The 23,181-nt window shown below is 39.9% G+C and overlaps 1 protein-coding gene across 4 annotated transcripts in view; it reads left to right on the top strand.

The window, feature by feature from the left end:
• The window catches only part of LOC306880534 (receptor-type tyrosine-protein phosphatase kappa), a 222,949-nt gene that overhangs the window by 56,328 nt on the left and 143,440 nt on the right, over positions 1–23,181 (top strand). For all 4 annotated transcript variants that reach the window (XM_079434105.1, XM_079434103.1, XM_079434104.1 and 1 more), the window contains one exon: positions 22,031–22,302. In XM_079434105.1, the coding sequence (XP_079290231.1) occupies positions 22,031–22,302 (272 nt within the window). The remainder of the gene's footprint in view (positions 1–22,030; positions 22,303–23,181) is intronic.

The raw sequence follows: 23,181 nt of genomic DNA, 5'->3' as shown, positions 1-23,181 counted from the left end.
CCAGAAGTAAACGTCAGTTCTGTACAGGATGATTATTTTTATTTTACCTTAAAATTACATTGACTTAATATTATTTAAGAAGCACCTGATGTAGAATCTTTGTTTTTTGGTTTACCCGTTGCTCTAAACATTATTTGATTTAACATTTTGGAATAATTTATTTATATAGCCTACTTTGGTTTTATTTAGTTTCACTGGTAAAGAAGATCTTTTTTTCTTTACACCAAATTTAAAAACGAAAACAAATGCTGAATGCTGATTAATCTTTGTTTGGACAGTTGAATGTGTGTTGATTTCACATGGTTATAGATAATGTTTTCATTTCAAGATTCAAGATTCAGGATTTTTTATTCGTCACATACACAGTTATACAGAGTATAACCAGCAGTGAAATGTAGGTCAGGTCCGCTCCAAGGACAGTGCAATTATAAAGTATACAAATATTAAGAAAAAGAAAAGTAGAATACTGAATAAAATAAAATAAGAGATAAAAAAATATAAATATAAATGTGCAGGTCAGTACAGGTCAGTATGTTGTTGACTTAAATAGTACTAAGAGGAATGTGCAAAAAGTTGTCCAGGGTATTTAAATAGCAGCAATATGAGGTAGAGAAAAATTATGAATAGCTATTGATAAAGCTATTGAAAAATTATGAATAGCTATTTAAGGCCAGTTGTATGTAGTTTCAACCCAGTTTAAAAACAAAAGCTAAATGCTGATGTCAGGACCATCTATGTTTGTAGTGAATGTACTTACTGCACAGTTACTGCCGTTAACTTCAGATGTTATTGTTTTCAGCTGCCAAAAGCCAGTTTGGCCTGTTAAATACCAAATAAACATCTTGTTTATGTATACTTTCATTCTTTCTTGTTTGTTGCTTAAAGAAAAAAAAATCGGAAATCGGTATCGGAATTGGCCAGTTTGCTTGTGAAAAATCGGTATCGGCCATCACTACTGGATTTGGTGGTTTTGGGAAAGATTTGAGTTGATTTATTTTGATTTTAAAAAGTAAATGCTGAAAGAAATGGTGGACAGTTTCTCATCTTCTTTATTAATCATTCTACCAGAGGACATGTACCAGAGGACAAGTTCATGCCCCTCTGCTATCATAAACATCAAAAAAGTAGTTGAGTGGTGTTCATGTGAAGATCTGTCTTTTTATGATACAGCTCAGATGTAAAATTGGGACGTCTCAGCTGAGGGCACTCAGATCCGCCTTATGGATCGGCCTCTGGATGCTTATGCATACACTGATTGTCATTTCGTTTGATGTGCACCTAAATCTCCAGCCGTAAAACCTGATGAAGTAGTTGCCGCTGCCCGGGCTGAGCTCCCGGTTCCACTGGAGGAGTGTTTGGTCCGAAGATATTGTCCAACTGGCTTTGAATGGAATGAAGGTTACTGCAGTGCGCACACAACCCTGACCTGACTGTGTAAACACCGTTTCTCACAGCACTCCCTCATCCACCCTGCTCTCTGCTTTATTTTACTGTCATGTTCTGCACATCCTACACAGAGCTTGGAGTCTATATCTTTAGCAGTTTTATGAGAAACTATTTTAAACCCGTTATTTTGATTAATTGCTTCTACACTGCAATCAGATGATCGCTTGGGAAAAGTAGTTGACTACACTTCAAACATTTGCTAAAAAATGGCTAACTACATTGAAACTAATTTTGAGGGGGTGTGTTGTATGATGTATATGGGAGCATTGTGCCTGTAGACGATATTGTGTATCGACGATAGTCAGAGTGGCAGATTGTTATTATTATAAGGCTAGTAATACTATCTAATTGATATTAGGGCTTTTTTGTTCCATTATATTTATTTTTCTGTGTTTTTACAGTGTTGATTGTTATAACCAATCTCACACGATTCCATTGAGTTTATAAATGCAATGGCCAATCAGAGGCATTCAGATGAGTCATAGAGTTTAGCTGTTCATTGCGCACGCTCACTGACTCAATTCAGTTCTCGCAAATTCTCTCATCATAAACAACATAGTGCAGATGTACGTTCAATGGGCATCATTCATGAAACATTCATAAATATAGGAATAAATTCTGAGTAATTTGAGCGTAAAACGGACCTTCCCGAAAACTCTCCTCTGGATTCAACAACCGATTTTATAGTTGAACATTTGTATGTTAATGAACTTCAATCATTCATAAATAGGGCGCTCGTGCACGCTCAATCACAATTAGCATAATCCCCGCCTATGAATTACAGCTGTGCAAATTGCGTGTCCAGGAACATAGTGGAATATTCTGGTCTACTTTCTCAGGTTTGGCTCCAGTATATTGCATAAATGCAAAAAAGACTAACAGGCCATGTGCCTAACAATAAATATTCAATAACATGTGTCCATCAAAGCGTTTTCAGCCAGCTGAAAAATGACAGGCGCTCTTCTGAAAACGGCCAACTGGCGGCATTTGAGAATACTCTGGTGGCACAGCGTTTTTCCCATAGACTGTAGGAATATCCATGGCAGTAACGTATTACTAGTATCTAATTTTTAAGAAAATCACTAAATATAAAAATGCGGTAACCAGCAATATTAACTTCTCCATTGTTGCTCAGTTGTTGTAGAAGCAGAATGATTGGTCGGTGCAGTATTCTATTTGTCCCGCCCCTCTTCCATTGATTGGAGGGCTGGGTAAAGTGACAGTGACAAGCATTGCATTTACCCAAAGCTAAACAGTTTATCAACTCTCATCTACAAAAAAAAAAAACAGAGCAAATGAACTTGTAAAATATTATAATGGCAGTGCATCAAAATTCAGTGTCATCAGTTTGCCAAAGAGAACACAACGTTTTACGCACCATTTACACCTGGTAAGGAGCAGGTGTACATTTATTTTGTACCAACTAACCTTTATGAAAATATGAACACTTTCATGAATTCGGAAATTTGACGTCAGAACAGCTTTACACAAAAATTTGTTCTGCTTGTGTTTCATGAATGAGGCCCAATGTAAGTATAAGAGATGTATTCATCATTCAGTGTAGAGAGCTTCACTGATTATAACGGGAGTGTTTTTTAAAATGAAAAAACTCACGCTAGACTAAAGTCGGTGATGATGTCCTTTGGTAATGTAAATGTTCTTTGCTCATTTTCTGTAGCGGCTGTTTGAATAAGTGGGGAAATGTAAGTATTACCATTTGTAACTTACAACGTTTTTATTAAATTGTTATCATGTTAAATACAAATTCAGTAATATTAAAAATATTAGAGTGCTTTTAGCCTTACGGTGGAGTTGGTTCTCACTCCGGCAATGAAACTAGTAAGTAAATAAATGAATTAGAACGATAATATTGTGTATTGTCGATCTCACAAGCTGACGATAGGATGATATGACAATTAAACATATCGCCCAACACTAGTGTGCCGTGAGAATGTGGAACATTTCTGCCGGTTTTCATTAATAATCTCTACATAGACCTGAATCAGATATATATCTCTGGCTATTGCATCTTGTCTCACTGTATTGAACATTTGCATTAACTGGTTTTATTCAAGTCAGAAATATGATTTAATATCACTGATTATACCTAAATCAATTGATTTAGGCCTATACCAACAAATCAAGATTAATGCATTAAGAAATAGGTACACTGTAACAGATTTTTGTAATTTGAACAGTATTTTACTGTAATATGTACAGTAATATACTGTAAAATGTATATACAGTATTTTACTGCAGTATTAAACTGCAAAGTATTGTTGGAAAATATATGTATTTTACAGTAAACTACAGTGAACTTGCCTGCGAAAAACTGACCAATGGCAAGGGAGATTTCTTTTATTTACTGTTTGGTGGAAGCAGCAGTAAAAGGACAAAAGGGAAATGTTGCACTGTTAACTGGACAAAAAGGTTAGTATATTATTTCTGTTTTATACAAAACGTCTCGGGTTACATATGTAACCATGGTTCCCTGAAGGGAACGAGACGCTGCGTCGAGAACGCTAGGGGATCGCCTCCAGCGTGACCGCGCTCTGAATCACATGTGTAATCTGTCCAATGAAAGGGTGAGACGTCACGTGTGGGTGACGTAATCGACCAGGAAGCATAAAAGCACATGTGGCGGAGCCGGCGTCAGGTTCTAGGAATGAAGCAAGCGCTGGCAGGGATGCCGGAAGTGTGGCCTCGAGACGCAGCATCTCGTTCCCTTTGGGGAATCATGGTTACATACGTAACCCGAGACGTTCCCCTTCAGGAACTCGAGCTGCGTCGAAAACGCTAGAGGAACGAGATGCCCACGCTGCCAGACTTCCAAGTCCCTGCCCTGTGTGTATCCCTCGGGAGCACAACGAGGGCGAGAGAAAAGGGCCACGAGTGGCTACAGTGGGCGGGGCCTGCGTCCCAAAGGCCAACTTCTGAGAAGTGAGTCTTGATTCCCAGGAAAGGGGAGAGCAGAGGACTCGAGGCTATGGAATAGCATCCTGATCCACCACATAGCATAAGCTCTCTGGCCGGAGGCCTCAGCCTCTGGAGGAAACATGTACTAGGGGGTGCCTACCCACTGAAAGTCCACCGAGAAGGGCACGGTAGGCCGGTATAGCCGCCACGTAGACCCTCAGGGTGGAGTGGGTTAACCCTGCGGAGGAACAGGTCTTCACGAACTCCAGAACTGTACCAATTGGGCAGTTAGCTGGGTCGAGCTGGCAACCTCCACACCATGTAGTGACACTTCACTTCAGGGCGTACAAGTTCCTTTGTTGTGAAGGAAACATGTAACTAAGGGGTGCCTACCCACTGAGAGGCCACCGAGAAGGGCGCGGTAGGCCGGTATAGCCGCCACGTAGACCCTCAGGGTGGAGTGGGTTAACCCTGCAGAGGAACAGGCCTGCACGAACTCCAGACCTGTACCAATCGGGCAGTTAGCTGGGTCGAGCTGGCAACCTCCGCACCATGAAGTAAAGAGCTTCCACTTCAGGGCATACAGTTTCTTTGTAGAGGGAGCTCTGGATTGGAGGATGGTCTCAGCAACCTCGATTGATAGACCGGAAGCTATGAGCTGTGCCTCCTCAGAGGCCACACCCACAGCTTCCACAACTCCGGGTGAGGGTGGACGATAGTGCCCCCGCCTGTGAGAGGAGATCTCTCCTGACGGGAATCTCCCATGGAGTGCCGTCGAGGAGAGAAATCAGGTCCGAGAACCATACTCGGCCTGACCAGAACGGCGCTACCAGTAGTAGACTGACCTCGTCCCAGCGCACTCTCGCCAGAACTCCCGGAGCAGAGCGATAAGGGGAAAAGCGTACAAACGAAGCCTCAGCCAAGTCTGCACCATAGCATCCAGTCCCAGAGGAGCTGGAGGAGTCAGAGAGATCCAGAAAGGACATTGCGCTGTCTCCAGAGTCGCAAACAGGTCCACCAGGGGCCTGGCCAAACACTCTCCATATCTGATTCACCACCTCGGGGTGAAGCATCCATACCCCGGGCCTCGGCCCCTGTCTCAACAGAACGTCTGCTCCCACATTGAGATGCCCAGGAATGTGCACTGCTCTCAGTGAGAGGAGTTTGCCCTGGGACCTGTGTTTGAGTGTTTGAGTGCTCGAAACACAGCCAGCATCTCCAGCCAATTTATATGCCATGTCAGATGTGGCCACTCCACAGACCGCGGGCAGGGTGGCCACTCATGACTGCTCCCCAGCCGTAGAGGGACGTGTCCATCGCTAATGTTACACGGCGACAAGGAGCTCCCAACACTGGGACAAGAACCAAGGATTCCTCCACATGTCTAAGGCATGTATGCATCGTCTCGTGACCTTGAAAGTGCGGAGTGGGTTTCCCCTCGGGGAGAACCCCTTGGTCTTGAGCCACCACTGTAGGGGTCTCATGTACAGCAGGCCAAAAGGTATCACATTGGACGCAGCTGCCATCAGACCCAGCAGACTCTGAAACTGCTTGACAGTGAGTGACTGGCCTTCTTTCACTCTCTTGACTGCTGTGAGGATCGACTCGATCCGAGCAGGGGACATGCATGCCTGCATCGTGGTCGAATCCCACACCACGCCTAGATAAGTGGTTCTCTGTACTGGAGAAAGCACACTTTTCTTAGCGTTCAGTCTCAAGCCCAGCTCTTTCATGTGCACGAAAACGTCATCTCGATGTCGAATCGCCAGTTGCTCCTATTGAGCTAGAATCAACCAATCGTTGATGTAAAAGCGCGGGGTGAGAGTGCAAGGCCAAAGGGAAGAATCCGATATTGTTAAGCTTTGCGCCCAAAAGCAAACCTCAGGGACTTACTGCGAGTGGGAATTGATGGAGGCGTAGAAGTGTGCATCCTTTAGATCGATCGTGACAAACCAGTCCTCGGACCTGATCTGAGATACGACCTGTTTGAGCATCTTGAACTTCAGTCTGCTGACTGAGCGGTTCAACTAATGCAGATCTAAAATGGGACGCAACCCTCCATCCTTCTTGGGACCTATGAAGTACCGGCTGTAGAACCCGGACTCTTTTTCGTGAGGAGGGACCACCTCCATGGCCTCCTTCCTCAAGAGAGTACTCTACTTCTCGTTCCATTACCAGAGCCTGCTCGGGGCCCACCAGAGTGGGATTCACCCCGTTGAATTGAGGTGGAGGAGAACCAAACTGGATTCTGTAGCCTCTCTCTACAGTATGCAGGACCCATGGAGATACATTTGGCAGAAGTTTCCACGCAGCCAAATAGTCTACTAAGGGAACTAGCTGGAGATCGATGTGCCCTGGAACCCCGTACGTGGCAGGGTTGGCAGACCAATCTCCCGAGGGCACTGAGGAGAGACGGGCACCATGTACCGCGGTGTACGCCGCTCTTCCCCAGAGGGGCCTGCCCTCATGAGTCCTGGACCATAGCATCAGGACTGCCTCAGCTGAAGTCTCCTATTGAGACGACGGTCCTCAGACCCGCGTCATTTCTAGGAAGACTAGACTGATAGAACCAGAGCCTGCTCAGTTAGGACCCAATGAGACACGCTTAGCAGGGGCTCCCACACCGCCAGGTGCCTACTGGGAACCAGTCTCTCGAGACTGGCCTCTGGTGTGCTTAGAGCTGCTAGTTCGGTGCCCTGAAGTGGAAGACCGGCAGGAGACGGCTGCTCTAGCTGCTCCAAATACCCCCAAAGGGGCGGCGAGCCTCTCAGTTCCGCTACGTTTATGGGCAGAAGTAACTGAGAGAAGCGCTCGCTGGTGACCGCTGCACCCTGGAACACTGGCAGGGTTGGCAGACCCGATGTCCTGAGGGCACTGAGAAGAGACGGCACCGTGTAATGCGATGTCCTCAGACATCGTAATGCGATGTCCTCAGACAAACTCTCAGACATCCTGGGTCATAGGCAGCAGGACGTTTTAGCCAAAGACTATCCAGCGAGAATGATGGTCTGCAGATCCGCCTTCTGCTTGAAGCCTTTGGCCCGGGAGCGCCACACTGACTCTGAGAAAAGAAGAAGATAGGGGCTCGCCTGTCTTCATTCCCTCCACCTGATCCATCTGTGATTCCCACGACTGCAGCCGCCACTCCGCCTCGGCAGAAGCGGGACCGGCACCGCGAGGAATGCTGGTGAAAGCTCCCTCCTCAAAGAGAGCCTTCCGAGAGCAAGCAGACGCAGTGACAAACACTCACAAAGTGGGCAGCTCCCTCGAGAGCTGACTCTGCGTGCTCTGCTCTCAAGTAGACCACACACGGACTGTGTGTATCCCCAGCAGTGATCGTTTGCAGGGAGGAACATACCTGTAATGCTCTCGCCCAAGTGCTTAGTTTTCTCTGCACTTTTAGACATTGTGGAGCTTATTCAATTGATTGTGAGGGACAAACAACACTAAATAAAACAACACAGATTGACAGACACACACAGATTAGTGGTTGCTGAATGACAAAAAGCTAACGCCAGCTCCGCCGCATGTGCTTTTATGCTTCCTGGTCGATTATGTCACCCGCCCGTGACGTCTCGCCCTTCCATTGGACAGATTACACATGTGATTCAGAGCATGGTCATGCTGGAGAAGTTCCCCTAGCGTTTTCGACGTAGCTCGAGTTCCTGAAGGGGAACTGAGATATTTTAAGCTATTTTAACTTGTTAACATCAAACTAACATTATTCATCGTGTATTTTTTCATGTTGGGAGTTGGGGCCTTTTTTATGACTGACGGCTGGATTAACGCTGCCATAATGGTGATAACATCGACTGGTGAGTAAATTAAGGTCGCCTATATTAGTCAAAATAAACCTTAGTTGAACCGAGAAACACGTTTGTAGGTTCTGCTGCCCTTTAATGCAAGTTAGTTAATCTGGCAAGTCCTTACTTAACCTTAAGAATGAACTAACATGAAATAACGTTACTTAGGTAAAGTGTGTAATGTTAGGCAATACTACTGTTTCAGTGGACATTTTAAACAGTATTTTCAAGTACTTCTTTTGTTTGTTCTTTTCAAGTTTCTAGTCTAGATGTCGTCTGCAACGTCGGAGGTGTACTTTGGAGCCTCTTCTTGTGAATGCCATAGTATCGATGATAATATCAACTGGTAAGTTAATAATGTCAGTTAGCCGAAGTTAACGAACACAGAGAAGCATAATATCATTGATACACTGCCTCTTTATCGCAAGTGTACTTCTCTTCAAATGCTATTTAAGTTAGAAACGTGTGTGCCAATGTTGTATGTAACTTTAGAGATGGTCCCTATTTAGTGAGAGACGTAAAATAAAACAACGAGCTAACATGAGATACTGAGGAAAACTGAGTTAAGAAATACCACTGTAAAGTACATCTTTTATATTTTATTTTCAAGTTTGTGGTCTTGTGGTCTGCACCGGAGGATAGTAAGTTTTGCTTATAAATATAAAAAATGTGGTAACACATTACAATAAGGTTCATTAGTTAACATTAACGTTAGTTAAAAATATTAGTAAACATTAACTAAGAATGAACAATGCTTCTACAGCATTTATTAATCTTAGTTCATGTTAATTTCAGCATTTACTAATGCATAATTAAAACCACAAGTTGTGTTTGTTAACATTAGTTAATGCACTGTGAACTAACATGAGTAAACAACAACTGTATTTTAATTAACTAACATTAACAAAGATTATTAAAAATAGCGTAATAAATGCATTGTTCATTGTTTGTTCATTTTAGTTAATACATTAACTAATGCTAACAAATGACACCTTATTGTAAAGAGTTACCAACAATTTTTATTTTATTAAAATTGTTTGTATTACTGTACGGTAGTTGTTGTTTTTTTTCTGATCATAAACTATAGTAACACTAAAAGGGTGTTGTGACTCTGTCTGTTACAGGAGATTTCTCCAAGCAAAAACAGGATCCTGAATATGAGGGCAGAAACATCATAAAGGCAGCTGTCCATTTTACAGAAATGCAGAATTAGGTAGCCCAAAATACATTTTGTTTTACATTGCATTTACATTCATGCATTTGCCAGATGTTTTTATCCAAAGCAAGTTATATTGTATTTAAAGTAGGGGAGCACGGGGCACAACCTAACACTGTTTGATTTTCTTAGTTTGTGTAAATTCACGTGGGGTTCAGAGTATAATTTGAGGGGCACGTTGTAACTTAACCATATGACAGTTTAAGATGTTATCGGATCTAATATGTGAGATCATTGCATATCGGACCATTGATATTGCAGCTAGTAAATACTGTAAATTTGGTTATGCTAGCATGTGTGGAAATATTTAAACCATGTGTGTTACAACAAACCCCGTGTTAGTTTGTGCCCTGCACTCCCCTAAATATTTTATGAAGTTAATCATTCCCTGGGAATCAAACAGGGGCGGGGCTAGGGGTGGGCTAAGGGGGCTGAAGCCCCGAATGTTTTTATTACCATGTCTTGTGCGCATCAAGATTGAGTTTTCATGCGCATTCAAATTATTTCTATTAAACAAGCACTTAAACAGCAAAATGCAGCTGCTTCATGTATCTTTAACTTACTCTAGCCTATAAATTCATAATACCAATATCCCCATCTGACAAAATTAGATTACTGTTACTGTATAGCAACAAATATAGATTTTTAATCATGGTATTATAAACACAGATTTTCTAGGACACACACACATTTAGAATGACTAGATTATATGAACAGATTGGTTAGAATTTAGCATGGTCTGTGGCAGAATTTACTAAGTGTCAGGGCAACAAAATTCAATAAACAAGAAGTTAATATTAAGTGATTTAAATCGTGAAGAAAATATTGTCTTTTTGCTCTATTTCGCAAAAATGGTTCTAAACAAAGCCATGTTGTGCATCTCTGCACCCAGTGTTACTGAATTAATTTACTTTTTTTGAATGCCTTGAATCAGTGATTCACTGATCCATTCTTCGTTCCTGAATGAATCAGCAGTTTTTAATGAATTGATTGAATAAATGACTCAATGGCTCAGTCATTAAGACAGTGACTTGCTGCCACCTACTGGCACTGGTTTTAGTCTCATTTTTAAAAGTATCATTCTAATTTTTTTTCTATCATTACATATTTTTGTGTTAAAAAAATAAATAAAAATTAAGCCACTTAGCCAATATAACTTTTCAGCATTGCTTGTTTTATTTAACTTGTATCCGTGTATTCTGATACATAAATTAATGTCTCTGGGCTAAGCCCCGGATATCCACTCACCCTAGAACCTCCCCTGGAATCAAACCCATTAATTCAGCATTCTAGCACTTTCCTCTAAAATGGAGCTTTAATATTTGAATGTGGTGGATTATCAACTAATTATGTACCTTCCCTTGTAGGTGCGTTCAGATGTAGTATATAACGTTTTTATTAACATCAAAGTGCATACAGCACCACGTTTGACAGTTGAAGCAAATTCTGTAAACACTGCTTTGAAAAATAATGTTTTTTTTCTTTTTCTTGTGCCTTCAGGTTCATTTAGAAAATTTGGACACAAAGTCACAAATCAGCTGGAATTCTGGAAAGCGGGTGCAAAGAAAAAGGATCTGCCTGAATCTGTTTCTCATCGGAGAGCTTGTCAGCTTTGACTGACAAAACAACACAAACTCATTTGTACTGTATTATTTAATTTTATTAACACTACCAGTCAAATGTTTTTGAACAGTAAAATGTTTCATGTTTTTAAAGAAGCCTCTTCTGTTCACCAAGCCTGCATTTACTTGATCCAAAGTACAGAAAAAACAGTACAATTTTGAAATATTTTTACTATTTAAACTAAATGTTTCTGTTCGAATATATTTTAAAAATTTAATTTATTCCTGTCATCAAAGCTGAATTTTTAAATTACTCCAGTCTTCAGTGTCACATGATTTTTAAAAAATCATTCTAATATTCTGATTTGCTGCTCAAAAAAAAAAACTATTATTATTATTATTATTATTATGTTGAAAACAGCTGAGTCTAATTTTCTCAGGTTTCTTTGATGAATAGAAAGTTCAGAAGAACAGCATTTATCTGAAATAGAAATCTTTTGTAACATTATAAATGTCTTTATCTTCACTTTTGATCAATTTAATGCATCCTTGTTAAATAAAAGTGATTTCTTTTATTTAATCCTCCTGAATGTTATAGTGTATAATGTTATAAAATCTTTTTTATTTCAGATAAATGTTGATCTTTGGATCTTTCTATTCTTCAAAGAATCCTGAAAATATATACTGAACTCTTTTAAATATTTATGATAATAAAATTTCATAATAATAATAAATGTTTTTTTTATCAGCATATTAGAATGATTTCTGAAGGATCATGTGACACTGAAGACTGGAATAATGATGCTGAAAATTTAGTTTTGATCACAGGAATAAATTACATTTTTAAAATATATTCGAATAGAAACATTTAGTTTAAATAGTACAAATATTTCACAGTATTACTGCTTTTGCTGTATTTTGGATCAAATAAATGCAGGCTTGGAGAGCAGAAGAGAATTCTTTAAAAACATCAAAAATCTTACTGTACAAAAACTTTTGACTGGTAGTGTACTTACTTGTTTTTGCTTTTCAGCATGTGTATGTTTTGCCGTGATACAAAGTGTCCAGGGGACTGTGGTGATGCCCTTTTTTCAGCTAGTTCATCCTAGAGACCATGATTTGTAATTTGTACTTTTAAAAAGAAAATGTTCAGCAATTAAAAATAATATTATCAGAACTAATGCTCATGAGTTATTGTGATTTGTATGGGGTTGGGGTGGAAAACATCATGGATTACACGGCTGTACCACAATTTGATTGTTTTTTACAGGTAAAAAAAAAATTTAAACGACATGAAAATAAACACTACAGCACTGATACTGTAAATGAAAATATGGTAATAATACTGTAAATGAAAATACAGTATAGCCATTATTATACTGTAAATGTAATTACAGTAACAATACTGTAATGTTTTTACAGAAACTTACTGTAAAATTTACAGGAATCTTTTTACAGTGTAGAAATATATAGCTCTCCTTTTAAAGTGTGTTCATTCGTGGTACATGAACAATGCATTTCTAAGATGGTAGGTACTTGGGGGGGGGGGGGGGGGGGGTACTTATAGATATTCCTACCTAAGGAGGCATAGCTTTTTAATTATATTGGATACAAATTATTCAAAAGAAAAATAGATGATCTCAGTCATGTTGACTGTACAGTAGCAGTAATTCTCACTAAATACAGGTCCCTCATTTATACAAAAGTGATAAACAGCATAATGTAGTTAAATACAATTCATAATTATATAAGATAATTTTTCATTTTAAGGACACATGTCTAGAAGGAACTTTGAGTGATAACTCAAATTAATTGTTTTTGAGATAATCTGAGCAAATTGGTGTAAGGCTACACACTATTCAGTGTTTTGTCATTTGTAACTTTTTACTGGATAATTTATCTTTGGACAAGAAATATTATTTTTAAAACCTTTAAATGTTAAATTATGGAAACTACAAAACCGTCCTGCTCCTGAAACTCTTGTACCTGGTTTGTAGTGCTGGTGGCTCTGAACGACTGGTTAAGTGCTTTTGAAGGACTTGAGCTTCTGTGAGCGTTTGAAGATCGTTGGGAAGGACGAGTGTTGGAGCGCAGTGACAGAGCTTTCCGCTCTACATCTCCTGGCCAGTGTTTGCCTGACAAAAGGGACCGTTCCTGTTAATGTGGGTCATTGCCATGAAGGAAAGCGCGCCGCACCGGCCTTTCCACTGGCCTGTAAAATGAGAGAGCTTTTAAAGAAGCCGAGACGTTTGGACTGATGTGTTTGAGTGTTGCAGAGGTGGCGTAGGCAGTTTGTGATCCGGCTGTTAGCGCGGAACGTCGCGTTAGGGTTGTGGGAAGTGTGACAGCCATCCTGAGTGTCTTCTGTCAGCCATCTTTTTGAGGGTGTTGTGACAGCGTCAGTGTTGCACTGAGATTGTGTTTTGATAGCCGCTAACGCCTCTCATCTACTTCATCAGCCTTATTTAGATTATGACCACTATGCATTTCAATTCTGTGCAATTCTTCACATTTGCGAAATTGTAGTTTCAGCCAAAAATGCTAGTTCATTTACTGCAGTGAAATCAGTTCAAGATCTCTTTCAGTCAGTATGAGAGGCTTCCAGAATTGGTTGTTTTGTTTCATGTGTGTTTTGATGACTGGTTACCACATTTTATTGTAATAGTGGTAACCCTGGTGTTATGGTAAATGGTCATTAAGACTGTGTTTAATGCCACAGATACCCCCTTTCCACCAGCTGGAACTAGGCCGGCTGGAACTAGGTGCTATAGCCGGTTCTTAGTTGGTTCGACTGGCGCGCCCTTTAAGAACCGGTTGCTTTTCCACAGGCTAGAGAGCCAATACAGAGCCAGGTCTTACGTCACTGAATACGTTTCATATTTCGGTTCACTATCGCGGCGCAACAGGCTTGTTCGAAGGTGCATCAGCGCCACGCAGACTGATCGATCGATCGGCACACAACACACTAAAGCACCGCGAGAGCGATCCAAAAGCATAAAGAGCAGTCGCTCCCGCAGCACCCCCGATGCCTCGCACCGACCGGTCCGCGCAGCGCCGATCCATCCCGAACAAGCCTAAACAAACTATCAGCAATGGCGGACGTTGCTTTGCTATTGATGTTCATGGCTTTGCGAACCTACATCGGCATCCAAACACGGCGAACCAAACGTGTTAGCGTTTAGCTGCTATTTCAAATATGGCGGCCCAAGTTTCTGTTCGTCTTGTTGGTCACGGTAACCCCGCCCCCAGCTCCTGACGCAAACGGTTCTTCCTTCTAGCCCAGCAATGTTTTGGTGCTACTTACGAACCGCTTTTCCTGGTTCGGAGCTGGTGCTTTGGGTGTCGAAAAACAAAGAACCGGTTTGAAACTAGGCTCTGGCTCCGAACCAGCACTGGAACTGCCTTGGTGGAAAAGGGGTAAGAATGACTCATTATGAATGCATTTCATTTGTAGGGTTTTTTTTCCTCTGTTTTTTCCTCTGCTGAAGGCTGAGCGATTCCTCTCTGAGCCGCAGATGAGCTCCGGGGCCGGAGCGGCAGGGATCTGAATGTGAATGCCTGCATTTTACATCACTGCCAAAAACCCAACAGCCCATTTCAGTTATTCACATTTCATAAGCAATCAAAGAGAGCTCAGACCGGTCTGTTTCCTCTCTGAATGTTGAGAGATAACAGATCTCGTTTAAGGTGTGTCTTTGGTCATTCAGTGGAATCAACTAATCTAACGGAGCCCCTGTAGAATTACAGGATGTAGAATTCAAGTTAAACGAATCTCAAAGAAACGTGCTACTGCCGTAAGTGTGATTTTCAATAATACATGAGATTACATTGATAATTAGTGTCATCACTGCAGATGTGTGTTTAAATAAGTTTTGTCTCAGCTAGTTTGAACTACATCTACACAAGGTTAGCCAATCACAGCAGAGCTTATTTACATATTTAGAAATCCTAAATGATTTGTAGCAAAAAAACAAGGGCATTTGTTCATATATGCTAAATATTGTGCATGAACCTTGACTAACTTTAGTGGACTCCTAAGTTGACTCCAGGGAACAAAATCAACTGCTACAGAAGTGTAGATTGGGCTCCATGAAGTGTTTCTGATTGCTCTGGGTGTGTCTTTATGTGTTTGACTCTCTGTGGTTTTGGCACGGGTCAAGGCTGCATTCTGTAAAAGTGTGTAACGCGAACGTGTTTTTTCTTCTTCTGCTCAGTCATGCTCTGATTCCACTGAGGAGTGACTTGAACATCAGACCTCTGAACACACTAATGCACTGCACATTTCACATCCACTGAGGATTTGCTCTCTGTGCTCACACTGAACTCTTAACCCTCTGGAACAAGACACAGAGATCTGTTTCACATCAAACCAACAGTTGATGTCATGACTGTTAGTTTCCCTCTCCGTTACTCTGTTACTCTCTTTCTGTCTCTCTTTTTCTCTCTTTGATTAAATAGTCTCCACCTCTTGTTTTAAAGAAGTGAATTACCCTGTTGAAGAAAACAGCATATGCTGTTTTGAAGCACGGCTGCTGGTTTGAGCTGGTCCTTATCTGGTCCTAAGCAACTAGTTCCTGCACATGACCAGCTTAAACCAGCTCAAACCAGCAGACATGCTTCAAAACAGCATATGCTGTTTTTTTTCAACAGGGTAGACTCTGTATAAAGTAAAAACCTGCTGTTTGTACCTGATTTAAGGCATTATAACTAGTTTTTTCTATTCAGTTAGGACCCTATGAAATCCGTTTTATTTTTTTTCCCAAATTCCGTTTGAATTGTTCTGGATTCAGTTTTTTTCTGTTTTAATTTTTCTGGACTCCTTTTTAATGGTCAAATTAAATGCTATTAATCAAAAAGCATGTCTAATTAATTAAAATCATGAAACTTATACAATTTAACATTAATTTATTAAAAGTGTAACAAAAATGACGTTTAGGGCCGTGTGAAATGTTTTATTTATTTTCTCACATTTGTTTTATTGTTACCAAATTCTGTGTTTTAGCATGTCTAATTATTTGAATGCATACAAACCATTTTTATTTATTCTTACAGTAGCCTTATGAAATGTTTTTTCCCCCTCAGAAATTCTGTGTTGTGTATTTAAATTTGACTGGTTATCAGATGAAGGCATAAAACATTCATTTAATTTATATTTTAATTAATGAAAATGAAACATAAACAATTTTGGCAAATAAAGGGGATTTACTATTAAAATTTAAATTTTTTGTGATTATTTCTTAAATTAAGTTTTATTGTTTTTCAACAGTAGTAGTATTAGTAGTAGTAGTATTATGTGCATTCTACTAAATAATAGTAATATAGCCTATTTCTGGCACAATGTCTTTAATAAGATAAACCAAATTTTTATTTTGACGGGTTGATGTGAATACCTTTAAAGTTGTTCAATGAAATGGTAAAATGCTTGTGAAGTGACTCTCAGATCAGTTTTGGAGATATTGATCATATATTCATGCGCTGTGTATGTAGTAAACAAAACCGCTCATCCGCTCCATTCATACAGAGATGCGCAGAACATGCAGGATTCATATTTAAATCCACTTTTGCTGCTTAATATTTACAGATACTAGTCCATATTATGACTTGATTTAAGTGTAATGACCTACTTTTGATTAATTCATCCAAACTTTGACAAATTCCGTGACATTCCGCGTTAAACTGTAAATTCCATTTTTGTGACTGGATTCCGCGATTCCGTCCGCATTTTCTACATCACGGAAATCATAGGGCCCTATTCAGTGTATCTTTTTTTTTATTATTATTTGATATTTTTCCCTGAGGTCTTGTGATAATGTTTGTAACGTGTTTTGCACTGGAAAACAGTGACCATGAGAATGAATGGGAACGTATTGCTGCTGTACCTTTAAGAAGGGCATCCAGTTTTCATATGACTCTTCTTTGAGCTGGGCCGGATTTCAGCTTTGTCGTGCATCTTTTGTCATGTAAGAGGTAATGACAGGAAATTAGGCTCTCCCGACCAGCAATCAGAGGGTGGAATGAATTTCTGACTTGTCAGAAAGTTTGTTCGGCCCTCGTGAGGGTATCGCGCAGTTGAAGAGGAGCTATGAACCGTCTGCCCTAAAGTGTTTTTTCCCTTACTGAAGGGAAATGTGGTTTGGACAGAAGCGATGGAGGCTACACAATTCCTCGGGTCCCATGTGTTTATTTCACATTTATAGTGTGAGCAGTCAAGTTGCAGCTCGAGGATCGGACCATGCATAAATCCTGAGCTTTGGCTTCAACCACATACGATTTACTGGTACAGTGAGAGCTGGTATTTAACAAAAACATCACTGAAATCACAGCGTGTGCACCTGACTTCAACACATGCACCTTTAACATGTGAAACGAGCAGCAGATTACACTGAAATGGGTGTGATCTGTTGTTATTTTGCTGTGCTTTATTGAATTCGGTTTTGAGAGAAATCATTTGCTTTTTTGTTATTGTAAATGCTGTTTTAGACTTTCTGAAAGCACTGCCCTATTTCCCACTGTGTGTGAAGCTGCTCTGTAAATTGCTGTCTTTTCAAGCTCACAAGCTGAACTGTTATTCAAAGTCCCCATGAAATTGGGGTTTTGTGACTTTTAGTTCATGTTTATCAGCTTTGCGGTCATCTGTGTGCTAGTGTACTTTTAGCAGATACTGTACTTGCATTTCTGTGAAAGCAGTATTGTTGACATCATCTTGCACTCAGGGACGTAAGCAGATTGTTGTCCAATCAAACGCTCTCTGGAATGACCGAATTGCTCCCGCAGAACGCCTGCCTGTAAAACTGTTTCTCAGATCAACGACCCTTACAAAATGAACAGTTTTACTGCTGGCCAGTGGCCCTGTGGCAAAATCTTGACAAATATCCACCATTACTTGCAAACCTGTGGCAACAATGGGCAATCCATCCATCACAGCTGTTCATTGAAGACAAATCTGAATATTCATGTCATTTCAGTGGTGTAATGAAAACCATTCAGTTAAAGTAATTTCTCTTTTTTTAGACCAATTTCAAAAGGAGCACCATATGTATCTGTTGTTGTGATTGCAATAATGCATAGTGAAAAACAGCATTAGAACATTTCAGTGTGCACTGTTCGAGCTGGGCACCCCCCCTGATTTTATTGGTTAAGTTGCATGTAATGATTTTATTATTTTTAAATAGAGGAATTGTGGATTTTGAATAAAAATATTAGCTAATGTTACAAATAGTTGGCAATGCACCAAAGATAGCAGTTGAGAGAGAAACAATGACCCAGCTGCTTATGATACAATAACGTAGTACACATTGCTAGTCTTCAGTGTGATTTTGCATTGAAAAACACAAGACGTGGGGAGTGGAATGGGAAAAACTACTACAGTGTTTGATATGGTGAAAGGCTGAAAGCTGTTTTTACAAATATTTTTTTTTTTGAGTTGACCTGTAAAACTGAGTGCTTACATTTTGGCTTGGAAATATTTAATCTTTTTCTTATATTCTTAACATATGTGTAATCATACAATATTTGCCTTCATATTTCATACATCTTTTCTGCAAAGATATTTCACAAGTGAATTTGTCTAACATTGACACCATGTTGACCACTTCATGTGTGCTGCACTTGGAATAGAACTTTTTTTCACCAGACGCCTTTGAAAGATTTTAATTGCAAGTATTGTGCTGTTAGCTTTAATTGTGTTGCTGTTGCCCATGAAGAGCGTCTCAAATCAGTCATTATGGGTTTCCATTTCATTTGCACGCTCCCTATGTAGACTGGAGTATGGAGCAGAGCTTTGGGTAGATTCAGCCCGAGCTGTGAGGTTTGAGGTCTGTTGAGCGGAGAGTTGAACTGGGTGTAGCTGTATACTAACATAAACCACAGCTCTGTACTCGCTAAACCAGCCTCAGATCTGAGCTTTGTTGATCTGAACACGTGTTCTTGTGGCTTTGAGAGCCGGCCAAACTCGCTCGTCTAATATGTTGAGCCTTCTGTCATCTTTCCTCCGTCGCTCTCGTCGTTTTCTTCTTCGTTTTGCACTGAAGTGATTAATGAGCAGTTCACACAAACCTTCTTCAAACTCTCCAGCACATGTTCATAAGCAAGCACATACATAAAACAAAAATCTCCCATGAACCCGTTTCATTTTCTGCCAGTAACTCTTGGCTGAACGCTAGTGCCATCTGGATGCGCCATTTAGTTCACGCGACCGACCTTTGACCTTTGGAGTTGCCTGGAGCCTGTGTGAGAAACGAGTGTTTACCCAACAGGCATTTATAGAGGAAACGGTGGGACACACACACCTTCTGACATCCACACCTGCTGTTCTCACCTGCAGCCATTAACGTCTCGCTGTGAGTGCCACGCTTTCACCGGGAGTCAATTCAATTACTGCGGCAGCATTCAGAACTGCTCTGTAATCCTGCTGCAAGTTCACTTATCTGAGACGCCTGAGCCCATAGTTTAACTTCCTGTTTACACAGCCTGTATTTAGCTTATTACACACGTGATACTTGATTGCAATTGGTGTGGCTTTGTTGCTGCAGCACTAGTAAGCTAACTAACGGACAGAGTCAGACTCAATATTCAGGTTATTTCAATCTTCTTTTCTTTGATCCTATTGAAAAATAAACTGTAGAACACAGTGGTAGACATGCATAGTAAAACCACCACATTGTTTCGCAAGACAGATTGTTCTGCTTTATATTATGTGACCCTGGACCACAAAACCAGTCTATGTATATGATATTTATATATAAAAGCTGAATAAATAATCTTTCCATTGATGTATGGTTTGTTATGATAGGACAATATTTGGCTGAGATACAACTATTAGAAAATCTGGAATCTGAGGGAGCAAAAAAATCTAAATATTGAGAAAATCTCCTTTAAAGTTGTTCAAATGAAGTTCTTAGCAATGCATATTACTAATCAGAAATGAAGTTTTGATATATTTACGGTAGGAAATTTACAAAATATCTTCATGGAACATGATCTTTACTTAATATCTTAATGATTTTTGGCATAAAAAAAAAATCCATAATTTTGACCCATACAATGTATTTTTGGCTATTGCTCCAAATATACCCCAGCGACTTAAGACTGCTTTTGTGCTGCAGGGTCATATATCTTTAGAAGCCACGGGTGCTTTTTTGACTCTTAAGTGCCGATAGCTGCTGACTTGCATTTATGAATTACCAAAAAATCTGCTTTACTGCTCTGCTGAAGAAAACTAGTCACCTACATCTTGGATGGCTTGAGAGGAATTAAAAGCTAATTTTCATTTAGGGATTTACCCCTTAAAGGTAGTTGTTGTTTTGTTTTTGGTTTTTTGCAGTTTTAAAGTAAGTAATAAATATTTTGACAGTGATGAAGGTGTGATGGAAATATGCAAATGACTAAATGCAATCAAGGAAAAGCAGGTGTTAGGACAACCAATCAGCATGTTCTTTCGTATTGGAATAACCAGGGGTGTTTGTTTAGGCAGTAAAGAGGGTGGATTTCATGTACAGTAGACTTTATCTCTGACAGAAGATGGGAATCAAAGAGAGAGCTGGTCATCTCGCTTCCTGGCCGTGTAGAGTCAGATGAACAGATGTATGCTCATTTGGACAAATGGTGGTGAAATCTGTCCTCTCTCCGCCTGATGTCCATCCTCTGGGCGTTTGAGATTTGAAACGGTTTCCTCTCGGTGCAATCACATGCTTAAAGAACTGAAACCAGATCCTATATGGGCTTGTGCGTCTTGGCCGATAGCGTGGAACCGTTTCTCTGGTGGAGTGACTATAAAAGTGTTCAGTAATCACCACACGGCCAACTGCCAAGTGTACGAGTGAGTCTTTGATTCTGAACTTCAGAAATATTGGGTCCTCATGCTTGAGTTTATCTTGGTGCATTCCTGCTAGAATCCCATTATTTCTCAAATTATTTGTTTTCTTCACTTGGTTTTAGCAAATGGTTTTCACTCAACATTTTATATATTCCTTGGTGTAGTTTTACTCTGTTTTTTTTGTTTTATTTTGTTTTTACAACACAAAATCTGGTTCAAAAACCTAGAGCTGGGCAGCTGAACAAGCCCTCAATTCAGTTTGTTTGGGAATATTTCAGACCTGTTAAATTCAGAGAGAAAATTTCATGCATAAAGGAAAAACATCTCGATTTTAAGAATCATTGAATCGTTGATCTCAAAATGCTTTGCAATAGGGAAAAAAGATGAGAAATGTCGACTACAATATGCTTTATTCATATTGCAACATGCTAACCTCTAAGGCTGTGACAATACATTGATGCATTGCAAATCGAGAAATGATTCTGCATTGATTCAGAGATTTTTGCGATTCTCTCTTTACTCGATTCTGAGCGTAGTTTTTAACAGCAGATGGCACTGCGTGCTTTAGAAGCTGCCGTATTCTGCTTGCTTCTAATTTCTTACATATGCACCACTTGAACCTAAAATAATCATTCATAAAGGTTGAAGCGAATTAGATGAGTGTTCACAGTGGGCTATGTTTAAATTAGTGCCGTCAAATGATTAATCGCGTCCAAAATAAAAGTTTTTGTTTACATAATATATGTGTATACTGTGTACATTTATTATGTATATATAATTACAAACACATATTTAAGAAACATATGCTATATTTACATTTTAAATGTATTTATATATAATATAAAATATAAGAATATTAAATATATAAATGTAAATACATATAATTATTTTCAAAATATATACTGTATGTGTGTACTTATATATACATAATAAATATACACAGTACACACATAATATATGTAAATAAAAACTTTTATTTTGGATGCAATTAACCACGATTAATCATTTCACAGCACTAGATTAAATTCATCTCGCGTCATAAAAGCTGAAGTGCAAGTACATTTAACCACTTACATTACTCAGTTGAACACTCAAGCGCTTTTCTTCGTGAGCATTTAGGTGTGTGGTTAAAAAACTAGCCTAGATTGCTCAATTTTGGTGAGGATGTTCCCTGTATAGGGAGTAGACAGCAAAGCAGCTCACTAGTGTTTGAAAAAGAGCTCATAATCCCAGCTCACCTGTGTTTTCTCTCTCCATTCTCGTTGCCCTCCAGGCTCGTACATGATGGTGGACACCTCGCAGCACGATTACGGAGAAAAGGCTCGCCTGCAGCTGCCCGTGATGAAAGAAAATGACACTCACTGCATCGACTTCAACTATCTCCTGTACTGCCCCGATGGCTCCAGCCCCGGGACGCTCAATATCCTGGTGAAGGTCAATAAAGGGCCACTGGCCAATCCCATCTGGAACGTCACTTCCTGCACAGGCAAAGGCTGGATGAAGGCGGAGCTTGCTGTCAGCACGTTTTGGCCCAATGAGTATCAGGTATGCCAATTGTTCAGCCAATCAAACGATGCAGTGTGAGTTTGATTTGTATAGAAGCAGCAGTCGGGTTCTGGAAGTAAAAACATTTTCTGCATAGAGAAATTGATATTTAATGCTAATTTATAAACTTTTAAAGACAGACCTTACCGGTAGTTAATTGATGTTATATGATTTTGTTGAAGTCCTCCATTGACAAGAACTCATGTTTAACAGCTGAAACATCATTTATAGCGAACAAATCACACCACAAGAGCTTGGCAGCTACCACAAATAATGTAAAGATATACTCTCAAAATACATAAATGATTGTGTATATACATATTTGCAATAAACCTAAAATATATTGTTTCTATATAACCATATAAGCTTGTTTCCTCATGGGGACCAACAATGTCCCCACTAGGACAAGGATTTTGGATATTGCCATTCTTGTGGGAACATTTTGTCCCCCTAATGTATAGGGTATACCTGAACCACACACACACACGCACGCACGCAACAACAACAACCTTAAAGGGGTTATATGATGTTGCTAAAAAGAACATTATTTTGTGTATTTTGTGTAATGCAATGTGTTTACGTGGTTCGAGGTTCAGAAACACATTATTTTCCACATACTGTACATTATTGTTGCTCCTCTATCCCCCGCCTTTCTGAAAAAAAGCTAATCGCTCTGAGAAGTGAGGCGTGCTCTGATTGGCCAGCTATCCAGTGCACTGTGATTGGCCGAATACCTCAAGCGTGAGACGGAAATATTACGCCCCTTACCATATTGTGATGCCTTGTCCCGACGAGACGAGACAAAAACAATAAAACCCATTATAAACGAGGCATTTGTTGCATCCAGTGGGGACATAATTACTGGTTATAATGACTTAT

Source organism: Barbus barbus (genome assembly GCF_936440315.1).
Source record: "Barbus barbus genome assembly, chromosome: 14".
Lineage (NCBI taxonomy): Eukaryota > Metazoa > Chordata > Actinopteri > Cypriniformes > Cyprinidae > Barbus > Barbus barbus.
Note: the sequence above shows the minus strand (reverse complement) of the source record. Positions and strands in the feature narration are given on the sequence as shown.